This window comes from Gigantopelta aegis, chromosome 6 (assembly GCF_016097555.1).
Source record: "Gigantopelta aegis isolate Gae_Host chromosome 6, Gae_host_genome, whole genome shotgun sequence".
Classification (NCBI taxonomy): Eukaryota; Metazoa; Mollusca; class Gastropoda; order Neomphalida; family Peltospiridae; genus Gigantopelta; species Gigantopelta aegis.
In genome coordinates, this window is record NC_054704.1 from 25,414,701 (window position 1) to 25,427,952 (window position 13,252).

At 35.6% G+C, this 13,252-nt stretch overlaps 1 protein-coding gene across 5 annotated transcripts in view; it reads right to left on the reverse strand.

Annotated features, from left to right (window-relative positions):
- Positions 1 to 13,252, reverse strand: part of LOC121374936 (focal adhesion kinase 1-like) — a 119,280-nt gene that overhangs the window by 84,283 nt on the left and 21,745 nt on the right. For 2 of the 5 annotated variants that reach the window (XM_041502080.1, XM_041502079.1), the window contains exon 1: positions 6,764 to 7,662. The exons of 1 other annotated variant lie outside the window; for it this stretch is intronic. In XM_041502080.1, the coding sequence (XP_041358014.1) occupies positions 6,764 to 6,919 (156 nt within the window). In that variant the 5' untranslated portion in view covers positions 6,920 to 7,662. Of the gene's footprint in view, positions 1 to 6,763; positions 7,664 to 13,252 lie in introns of those variants that run through there. 2 more of the 5 variants (XM_041502077.1, XM_041502078.1) reach the window with 2 other exon arrangements.

Here is a 13,252-nt window from a genome sequence, read left to right on the forward strand (position 1 = left end):
TCGAAACAATGATTTCATACCTCTTCTGGCTACACTATTACAAACTGCACTGGAAACACTGATTTCATACCTTTTCTGGCTACACTATTACAAATTGAACAGCAGTCACTGGAAACACGGATTTCATACCTCTTCTGGCTACACTAGTACAAACTGAACAGCAAGCACTCGAAACAATGATTTCATACCTCTTCTGGCTACAATATTACAAACTGCACTGGAAACACGGATTTCATACCTCTTCTGGCTACACTAGTACAAACTGAACAGCAGTCACTGGAAACACTGATTTCATACCTCTTCTGGCTACACTAGTACAAATTGAACAGCAGTCACTGGAAACACTGATTTCATACCTCTTCTGGCTACACTAGTACAAATTGAACAGCAGTCACTGGAAACACTGATTTCATACCTCTTCTGGCTACAATATTACAAACTGCACTGGAAACACTGATTTCATACCTTTTCTGGCTACACTATTACAAATTGAACAGCAGTCACTGGAAACACGGATTTCATACCTCTTCTGGCTACACTATTATAAATTGAACAGCAGTCACTGGAAACACGGATTTCATACCTCTTCTGGCTACACTAGTACAAATTGAACAGCAGTCACTGGAAACACGGATTTCATACCTCTTCTGGCTACACTAGTACAAATTGAACAGCAGTCACTGGAAACACGGATTTCATACCTCTTCTGGCTACACTAGTACAAATTGAACAGCAGTCACTGGAAACACGGATTTCATACCTTTTCTGGCTACACTATTACAAATTGAACAGCAGTCACTGGAAACACGGATTTCATACCTCTTTTGACTTGTAGTCTTCAAAGAAAACCTACTACATTTTTCTATTAGCAGCAAGGGATCTTTTATATGCACTTTCTCAGAGACAGGATAGCTCATACCACAGCCTTTCAAATATCAGTTGTGGGGTACTGGTTGGGACAATTTGAGAATGAGTCCACTCAGGAGGTTCGATCCTACCACCAAAGCACCTATTTCAAGCGCTCTACCCACTGAGCTCGATCCTGTCCCCACTGAAGGTAATGTTTCTGTACTGTAGATAAACTTCAGCCCTGTGTTTAACCAGTAGTGTGTAACCTGTTGAAACAATGGAAATAACAAAGACTCCTACTAAGTTGGAGAAGAAATCCAGTCATCTGGGCCATATTGGCTACCCTTGATTAGTTGTGTACAGTGCTTTCGCACAGCCAGGACAGCACACACCACAAACTTTGATATAGGAACATAACCCAGTGAGTTCATACAGCTTGACTGATCCTAGATGACAAACAACAAACTTGCTAATATTTTATGCTCGCCAACATTTTCTCAGTTACAGTATGTCAAACCATCCATTCATCCACCTAATCACACACACACCAAAAATCCATCCATCCATCCATTAATCCATCTATCCATACATTTTCCAATAGACTGGATAGTATATCAAAAACAGCCTTTGTGGTACACTGGTTGATACTGGAAAATAGTACCTGAGTCTGCCATGGTCCTCAAAAAAACATTGAACATTCTGCCTCATTTTTTAACATTTATTCTACACATATTTTGTTGGTATGTTTTCCAACAAGACCAGTTGCTAACAACAAATGTTAAAAGAAGAAGTGAAGTTTACGACCTTTATGTATGCTCAATCACTATACTTTCTTTAATCCATCTACCTTGTATACATGTATGCATGTATATTTACGTTATGAAATTTAAAACTTACAAGAAATGAAAGACGTAAGTAAGTTTCATGTTTTCAACAAATTATAATTCAATGCTAGTACATCTTTGGAAAGTGTGTATGTACTTGCTGTCATCCAAACCTCCCCTCCACCCCCACCCTTTGTTTGAACTCTCTTTCCTCACTCTGGGCATCCTCCATCTGAAAGGTCAGCTTTAGTTGAATATTTCCATCATTCAACATTCAACTACACCGAAGATAATAAACATACATGTATACATGATTATACTGAATAAAGATACCTTTAAAGCACATTGTTTCTTAATAGCTTTCAATCACTTCAAAATTACAATTATCTTAATGCTTTTTAAAAATCACCTACCTCAAGTTTCTGGAAGACATTTTAGAAGTTTTAAATGGTATTTGACACTTCTTTCTACCGTTCTTGTGTATTAAACACCCACTAATGCTTCCAAGAGAAGAGAATCTAATTTAGAGGAAAACGGAACTCTTTTCGACTGGAATTTCTATCCAATAGAAAACAATTAGGCACTTGAATTTGATAGACAGGTGTGCACCTCTTGAAAACTTTACATCTGACATATAGACATGGACTCGTTAATCAAAGCAAGGGCTATTCCAGAAATTATTATGGGAGGGGAAGGCAAAGGTGTTTGGCAAAGTAATGATTTCTTTTCTTAAACAGGTCATAAAGCTCTGTATTTTTAAGATTAAAGAGGTATGTAATAAATGAATAGACACATAGGAAAATTCATATACCAAGAATTATAAATTTTACTGAGAAAACCTTTAACAATTTAATACATGTATGTATTCAAAAGCAATAGGTAAAACATGTATATTTCAATGCATACTCGTAAGAAACTGAACAAGGGCAAAAAGTTACAAAACATATAGACCCTTTCTAAATCAGAATTCATTAATAATAATTTATAAACAATTACAAACTATAAAAAAACAAAACAAAACAAAATTAATTACATTTACAGGTATACATTACAACTGAAATTCTTTGATGCTAATGCGTAACCTGGTCTAAATCAAGGCTATGGAACAAAACCAAACAGAAACCATTTTGAAACTGTTGCCGGCTAAAGGAAGCACAAACAAACAACAGAATCTTTGTTCAAAATTATCACAGATTTTATCAACAAACTTACTGCAGATCTTTTTTCAAAGACTGCAAAGTTTTCCTTTAGGCTGCACAACACAATTCACTTTTTATGTATTTTATTTCAACTACTACATGGATGTTAGAATGAAGTCTGTGAAAAATATAAGAATATTGAGAGGAATATGTAACTGTCATTCTTATAATGACTACATGTATGTAACTGACATACAAAAATTAAGTTATAAGTTGGCCGCATAAAGTTCAAATTACCCAACTGTAAGGGCAAAAACTCAGCTTGATGTTATAAAAGTGGCTGCATACAAATCCACAAAGTTCCAGTATTATACTTAATATAAATAACACTTTGAAAAATACTGGGTTATTTATATACTATGCTTAGGTCAACCTACTTGTAATTATCAAAGAAGTATGACACAACATTTTTGGTGCCTAAGGGCCAATGTACAATAAAAAAAAACCCACAACAACAAAAGTTTTATGGAATGGATGAATGGGATAGATGGATGGATGGATGAATGGGATGGATGGATGGATCGATGGATGGATCGATCGATCGATGGATGGGATGGACGGACGGATGGATGAATTGGATGGATGGATGGATGGATGGATGGATGGGATGAACAGATGAATGGATGGATGGATGGATGGATGGATGAATGGGATGGATGGATTGGATGGATGGGATGGATGGATGGATGGATGGGATCGATAGATGGATTTTTGGTGTGTGTGTGTGTGCATAGGTGGATGGATGGATGCCTGGCCATATTGTAAATTAGAAAATGTTAGCGAGCATAAAATATTTGAAAATTTGGCAAGGCCATACAAAATGCTAATATTTCATGACGCTATATTTAAAGAGACGTACAAGAGACTATCTAAAAAACATTTGTGTGATTGTTTTGTCAGTGATTAACTGAACATACAACACTGGTTTCATGCTACTGATTAAATTATAAGTATAGCCTACAACAATACATCCAGTGAGCATACACAATACTGCAATTTTCTACTAAATTTAATTGTCAGTAAGCTATATAATGCTTCAAAATTTATTAAAAGTATTATTTCAGCTGATCTTACAACTTTATCTTTAAATTTTTTATTGTCTGATAAAGCTGACCTCGCTGAAGTTTTATGTCGCTAATATGTCACTTATTTGGATTTCGCTGATATTTTATGATTTACCGTACTTATTAAAGTTTTATTTCTGTACACAAGTATATGAACAGAAAGAAAAAGATATTTATTTAATGATATTAGCACGTTTTAAACTATGGTATTTTGATTCCGCTAAGATTTACAGTATTAAAGTTTTTTCTACACAAATAATTATATGAAAAGAAAGAAAAGGATATATTTATTTAATGACATTAGCACACATTAAACTATGGTATTTTGTGAGAAAAACAAAAACAAACCAAACAAAACAAACCAACCAATCTAGCTATACTGCCCAACCAAGAGTCAAATGATGAATCAGGTTACATGTACAACAAAAGAGGAAAAAAGGGAAAGTATTTTTGGACGGCTTTGTACACACAAATGTATTGTAGTAAAATCTAAACACATTTCCTGCTTTCATTATATATAACACTTGTTCAGCTGCCCAAGAGATGAAAGCCAACAATGTGGGACTGATTAACATAACAAGTACATATACATATATATATATATATATATATACAGTGTGGAGAATTCAATCACGCGACGCAGCAATCATGTACATTAATGTCGACAAGTGTGGTGCAAACATGTCTCCCACTATTCTGCATCAATTAAAAGTCAAACAAACATGGGGGTCAGCATGACCAACGGTGGTGGGATGCCATATGAAACGTGCAGACTAGCTTCTGTGAACAGGTCTGCAAGTGTGCAGATGTCTCTATCACAGAGAATATCGGTTCAAAGCACTCAGACGTTTCATAAAGAATGGTGCCTGTAACATTATAGCACAAAGAATACTCAAGTAATGCAAACCAAATTCTCAGCTCATAACATGTTTTTCTTTTCTTTTCTTTTAATCATGATTTGTTTTATTTAACTACATGCATTTCTTTACAAATTGAATACTATTAGGTTTATTTAGGGCCACTTTTTGTTTTTAAATATTGGTTACCTTTGTGATTTTATATTTAAAAAAAAAAAAAAAAAAAAAAAAAATTAAGAATATTAAGTAATAAGAATGAAATTTTTATTTAACGATGCCCTGGGTCAGCAAAAGCTAGTCAATAGTAACCTTCAATATATCTTTGACCTAAACAAATAATTACATGTATATTACATGAAAAATGAAAAGTCAATAATTCCAGTACCATTTTTCATTAATTTTTCAAAAATTAAAAAAAAAACGGTGATATTAAATATAAAACCAATCCTACATTAATTAAAAAAAAAACTAAAAACTAAAGGCATACATACTTCTTAAACAAAACAATGAAAGTACATTCATGTATACATGTATGCACATTTACTCATGTAAGAAAAAAAAAATGTAGAAAATGTTTGATGTATCGTATATCTTTTCCAATACAGGCTGATGCCAACATCTCCAGGATGCTGCCAACTGACAGCAGATCTGGTCTGCTAGGCTCATTTCGGCTGTGGTGTATATTAACACACCTCATGCAGACTGTGGGAACTGGCACAACACACACACCATGCAATATCCAAACCAGAAACAGAATGGGTGGAGAACACATAAATAAAGAAGATGATGATGGACTACTGATAACATTTTAGAAATTGTAATTTTTTTTTGTAAAATGCAGTATGCACGTAATATGTACATGTATAGTTTTATGTACTGATGGAATACACATATAAACTTGATTTTAGAAATGCATGTACAAGGAATGTACAAAAAACTGTACATTAAATTATCTCATCTAAAAATTAAAAACAATTAAGTTTGTTTGCATGAAAATCGGCATGTGTCGAAAATCTTTTTTGATCTCTAATGTTTTTCAGACAAATTAATAAAGTTATCACCGACTGTTCAACATGTTTTTACTTTTACTTAAAACTCTGTGTACAAAATTTACTGTTTCCTTGTAATAAATAACACATATCCAATCACAACTCTAAAAAACAACTCTATGAAAAGCTATACATACAGGTACAGGTAGTACATGTCAATACTTCTTTCTGTAATTTTTTGTTTCACGGAAAACATGTCAACATGAAAATACTAGTATTCAGAAACTTTATGGTAAATATTTCAGCCAGGATTTTAAATTAATAAATTTATAGCTTTATAAAATTCTGGAACTTCAGAAATACATCGGTGTATAAACAAGAAAGTAGTAAAGGAAAGAAAACCCAAGACAAAAGTTTTGCACAAAACATTTCAGCACCTCTATATTCATATACAAAATACTGAAAGTGGGTATAATATGCGCCCGGTCTCCCCCCACCCCATCCCCATTATTATTTTTAGTTAGGGTTAGGGGTTAGGATTAGGGTTAAGGTTAGGGTTGGGGTTGGGGTTAAGGTTGGGGGGGTTAGGGTTGGGGTTAGGGTTAGGTGAGGGGTTAGGGTTGGGGTTAAGGTTGGGGTTAGGGTTAGGGTTGGGGTTAGGGTTAGGGTTGGGGTTAGGGTTAGGAGAGGGGGGACCGGGCAGATATTTTTCCCTGAAAGTGTATAATAATCAAAGCAAACCTACCCTTTGGAAGTTTGCCTATTCATATACACGATACTGAAATTGTATAATAATCAAAGCAAACCTACCCTTTGCCCATTCATATACATGATACTGAAATTGTATAATAATCAAAGCAAACCTACCCTTTGCCCATTCATATACACGATACTGAAATTGTATAATAATCAAAGCAAACCTACCCTTTGCCCATTCATATACATGATACTGAAATTGTATAATAATCAAATCAAACCTACCCTTTGCCAAGATCCCGTTGGTTTTTCACCATGCAGTGGGCTAGTCGGACTGTTGTACATGCGCTCTGGAGGGGCAGCATCCTGCATTAGGGGGTCCTCGCAAATAGTCATCAGACTAATACCAGGACCCCTCAGAGATGGAGGAAATGCTGCCATGCACTTGATCCACGGAGTGCAGCACCCAAGTTATCTCAGCAATGCAGGACAAGTGCTGATAACTTCCACGTAAAAGTCAACTCCACGGCCCAAGAGAATGATAGTGGCCAGCTATCAGTGGCTAAACTATCCAAGATGTTCGCAGCTTTACCATAAATCCAACCGTGCAAACTGGAATCCTGTATTTGCTGTTGATATGCCGCTGGAGCAGACGTAGCAGGAAGATATGTCAGACGTTAGAACATCTTTTCCGGAAAGACATGCCTAACATGTACATTAGGAATACATGTACATAACCGTCAGTTCTCTACCACAACAGTTATGTTTCAGAAATGCATGTACGTAACTGTCAGTTCTCTAACACAACAGTTAAATTTAGAAAATACATGTACATAACTATCAGTTCTCTACTACAACAGTTGAATTCAAGAGTACATGTGCATAACTGTCAGTTCTCTACCACAACAGTTGAGTTTAGGAAATACATGTACATTACTGTCAGTTCTGTACTCTTAACTACACCAGCTGATTTCTAATCAGCTCCAATTTGAACAGTGCATTACAGAATGACAAGAGAACAATGAATCCAGCACAGCTATAGCCAACGAAACAAAAGTTTATCACTCATACATCAATTCACCGGTAGTTGGCACTAGATCATATCCCCTGAGCAGAGCTAAATGACTTATAAACATACACCGCACACTGCATAGCTACATGTTCACAGTGTCGGACCAAGTGCTGTGTCCTGCTCTGGCAGACATACGTAGAGGACAGGAGGAAGTGTTACAACCGCTCACATGTGTGATGATCTTACTATACTCTTCACAACAGTTGTCAGTCAGACCAAGCACCTAGCACTGTAGGCTATGAGTAATGTAGCCCTGCACATTGAAGTTACAGTCTTCTACCCACAGACTGTACAGCAGAAGCCAGAGTCACCATAAACAAAAGTAGTCTGCCTGCTGGCTATGTGTGTGTGTACCTCTGCTGCCAGATCCCACATGAAATAAGACACCAGCATTCATCTGGTCCAAACAGCTTATGACCCAGCAAATAAATACTGTGAGGTGAGGAGGCAGTTTATAATAACCAAGCATCAATGATGCATTATGCAATGTTGCTCAACCGGATCATCAATCTTTGCATTTTGTTTATCTGCCCAAGTCTTGCAGTTGTCATGTCCATCCATGTGATGAAACAATTGTAATTGTCACCTGCAGATATCCTCCATGATAAAATAATCATTAACATTACAAAACGCCCACTGGGGACCCCCGTTATGTAAGCAGTCTTCATTAGCAGACCTCTGCAGAAAATTACTAATTAGTAAACATGGTAAAATTGTAGAAACAACATGATTAATAATTTTGTTGTCAGTGTTAAGAGGAATTTCAAAATAATATGTTTACATATCAGTAATATTATAAGCACACAACAGATATGTTGTGGCAAGTGAGTGGGCAAGCTAATGGATGGATGGATGGATGGATGGATGGATGGATGAATGAATGGATGGATGGGCATTTGGTTGGGTGGATGGATGGATGGACGGACGGACGGACGAATGAAGGGATGGATTAAGGGATGGATTAAGGGATGGTTGAAGGGATGGGTGGACGGACAGACCTCTGCAGAAAATTACTAATTAGTAAACATATGTGAAAATTGTAGAAACAACATGATTAATAATTTTGTTGTCAGTGTTAAGAGGAATAATATGTTTACATATCAGTAATATTATAAGCACACAACAGATATGTTGTGGCAAGTGAGTGGGCAAGCTAATGGATGGATGGATGGATGGATGGATGGGTGGGCATTTGGTTGGGTGGATGGGTGGATGGATGGATGGATGGGTGGGTATTTGGTTGGGTGGATGGGTGGGTGGGTGGACGGATGGACGGATGGACGGACGGGATGGATGGATGTATGGACGGACTGATGGACGGACGGACGGAATGATGGATGAAGGGATGGTTGAAGGGATGGGTGGGTGGACGGACGGACGGACGGACGGACGGACGGACGGATGGATGGATGGACAATGGACAGATAGATGGACGAAGGGCAGACAGATAGACGGACAGACTGATTGAATAAAAATTACAGGAATTAAAATACATTAAATAAATGTTCACAGGCTTATTTTTATCAAAATTATATTAAAATTGTTGCAAGATTATTAATTTTTACAAAAATATTCAAGGAATGTTCTTTCAGATATGTATATATATATATATGCATGTATATATGCATGATTATGGTATATACAAATATACACAGACATTTATTTATGAAAATTAATACTGAGCAATACTATAAAAAAAAAATATTGATGAATGTTCAGTTACATTTTATAGCTACCAAATGCTTTTACCAAACACATTACCTCACTCAAGAAAAGTACAAACTTTTGAAAGTGGATTTCAGTGCTCACAATGGGTTTTTCTATTTACTGACTGTATTCTGCACAAAGCCTTGCGGTTGCAGTGATTCAGGAAAAGGAGAGAGGAAAAGGATGGACCTTGTGTCAAGACACAACAGATAGGATGGTGATAATGAAATTCAGAGGTTCATACGTTTCCTGTCAGTTGTTTATCTCTTCCAGCATTCGTATAAATATAGGTCACTTGAGCTTATAACATATATACATACACACACACACACACACACACACACACACACACACACACACACAGACAGACAGACAGACAGACACACACACACACACACACAGACACAGACACAGACACACACACACACAGACAGACACACACACACACACACACACACACAGAGACAGACAGACACAGACACAGACACAGACACAGACACACAGACACACAAACACCAGCGCACATCAGGAGTTTATTCTGGGGTGGGTATTTGGCTTGATTGGTACAGCTCTCACCCGAGGTGTTTCAGTCATAAGATCAAACCACCTCAGCAGACCAACCATTGCTCCACGACTGGTCATGGTACAAGTTGTTCTGTCTATGGGAAAGTGTATATAAAAGATTACTAATGGAAAATGTCGCGGGTTTCCTCTGAAGACTACTTGTCTTAGACATCGTATTCAACATCTAATAGCAGATGATTATTTAATCAATGTGCTCTAGTGATATCATTAAACAAAATAAACTTTTTTTTATTTAACCTGGATTTTTTGTCATAATCTTACAATTAAGAGTCATTTAATAATAATTAAGATGTTGTTTAGGCTATTATGAATAATTCAAAGTACATTACATCAATTAATTTTTAAGAACAGACATAATTACAAAAATATTTCCACATCAAATTGGGAATGTTCAATGTTTCATGTATGTTTGGTACCCTGGTATGCCTGAATATATCCTTGTAGATTACATATACCTGTATAATTTGCCATACAAAATAAAGTAAAACAATAATAACAAATGGAAATAAACGGGGTTGCTAAAACATGTTGAGTTATTTTCCCCTTAAACCATTGATAACAAGAGTTCTAGTTAGCTACGTACATGATATTCCCATCAGTCTGAATGTTTATGTGTATGACAGGATTATAATTGTGTGAAATTTGTGCAATGAGAAGGATTAAGTTTGTTTGTTTTGGACCAACTACTCATGTGCAAAAATCTGTAAAAAGTAGGTCAAAGTGACCTAGTTATGGTACATAACACAGTCATCACAAATTGTACTTGCATGCAAGGTTTGATTAACCTGTATGAATTTATAAGGAAGATATATCTTGGACGAAAAAAGTGAACAGATGGATGGACACATGGATAGACAAACGGACAGACAGACAACACCATGTACACCATAATAAGACCTGTCAAAGATGGGAATTAAAAAACCAGAATAAATGTTTATGACATACCAGCTCGTAAAATAGTGTTAAAAATTAAGTAATAAAAATAGATACCAAATAATAACATGGGTACATAATGTTACAAATGTGCCACAATTTGTGTTTCTAATTTATTTTATTTTGTAAGCTACAGTGACAGGAATAATGTATTTTTAAAACATATCTTATAAAGTTTACATAGTACCCTTGCAATTTATCAGGTTAATTCATTTATTAGAAGAATCCAAAACACAACAATAACCCCCCCCCCCCCCCCAAAAAAAAAACCAACAGGTTTTTTTTTTAATTAATTGATATACACTAATAAAATAAACTGTATTTTCAAAATGTTGTGTTTTCACAAACGTATACTGTGATGCTCGACCAAAATGCTACCTATTTGTATTCCAGTAAGTTGAAAAAAGAAACAGTCGTAAATATGACTGGAGAATGAAATGGCAAGAGTACAAGGCTTGAGAAAACAGCCGAGTTCCATGGAAACAAGTTGTTTATGCACATATCACATGGTAGAAGACCGTGACTCACCTAGAAACAATGCCAGGAGAGTTCACTTTCTCTGATAGCTAGAACACTGCAGGTCTTTGAACAAAAAACATCAAGCGGAATATCCTAGCTATTGCATAACAACTAAACACATGAATAGGTTAATAAGAAAATATTCATCAGTTTACAATCTGATCCATTAAGACATAAATTTTCTTCCATTAGCATAAAAATTCTGTCTTAACAGCACCTAACTGTAAAAAAAAGATGTAACTTTTGACTAGTCAATATTAACTTTAGAAGCCAAAAAAGTTAAAAGTTTGTTTTATTTAACAACACCACTAGAGCACATTGATTTATTCATCATCAGCTATTTGGTAATTCTGACATATAGTCTTATAGGAAACCTGCTACATTTTTTCATTAGGGATCTTTCATATGCACAGACAGAACAGCACATACCATGGCCTTTGATATACCAGTCATGGAGCACTGGTTGGGATGGGAAAACCCCAATCAGAGAATGGGTCGACTCTGGGGATTTGTGATGTGGTTACATCTCGGTGGTAAATGTTATGTATTTACACAATTTCAGACTTTAACCTCGTTTGTGATGCGATTATGTCTCGGTGGTAAGGTTATGTATTTACACAATTTCAGACTTTAACCTCGTTTGTGATGCGATTATGTCTCGGTGGTAAGGTTATGTATTTACACAATTTCAGACTTTAACCTCGTTTGTGATGTGATTACATCTCGGTGGTAAGGTTATGTATTTACACAATTTCAGACTTTAACCTCGTTTGTGATATGGTTACGTCTCGGTGGTAAAGGTTATGCTCCAGACAAATCCTGCAAACTGCTGCCTCATGTAAAGGGATTCAGTCTTCTAATGGGGATCATCCAGAAACTGCAGGGCATTGTAGAAGATCCACATATTAGGTACATTCTTCCTTGTGTCTTTTATTACTAGTTTGTTTGTTATATAAGTTATAAGTTGCACTGTTATTTCTTTATTATATCCTTTACCTTTAGTTGGCAGTTCCCGAGTGTTAGTTTAAAATAAACATTATTGTTATACCTTATATATCTAATAATGTTTTACAATAGCAGAATGAATGAATGAAGGAAATGTTTTATTTAATGACGCAATCAACACATTTTATTTATGGTTATATGGTGTCAGACATATGGTTAAGGACCACACAGATATTGAGAGAGGAAACCCGCTGTTGCCACTTCATGGGCTACTCTTTTTTGATTAGCAGTAAGGGATCTTTTATATGCACCATCCCACAGACAGGATAGTACATACCACAGCCTTTGTAACACCAGTTGTGGAGCACTGGCTGGAACAAGAAATAGCCCAATGGGTCCACCGACGGGGATCGAACCCAGACTGACCGCACATCAAGCGGGCAATTGAAGAAAAACATTAACAAAAACGTTAAAGGCCATAAAATATGCAATATCAGATATATGTATCTACTGGTACATACATGTACATAGGGTTCTAGGGATATTATGAATTAATAAGATAACAAAAACTAAATTTGCAATATGTTAGATAAACATTTTTAAACATGATAAAATTATTAATCTTTGATTTGATTATGTATATTTCAACTACAAACTATACTGTATATTCAAATTAAAGTACTTGTATAATAAAACTGTAGAGATTATTACTTACGAGTTTTTATTACATCTATATTTACAACATATTTTCAAATACAACAAGAGTACTTATATTACCAAAACATTGATGTTTTCTAAAGCAGGAAGTTGAATTGTGTTAATAAACAAAATCCTAAGCTCTGACTACAAATATCACTGTCATAGTTTAAAACTGGGTTTTTTGCATTTAATCCACAATGAAATGTCAGAATAGGTATATGTATGCCTAATCAGTGTAAATTATATTTAGCACAAACCATGACAATGTCCATGAAGACAAGTAAACTCATTAAGTGTTAATTACTAAATTAGTA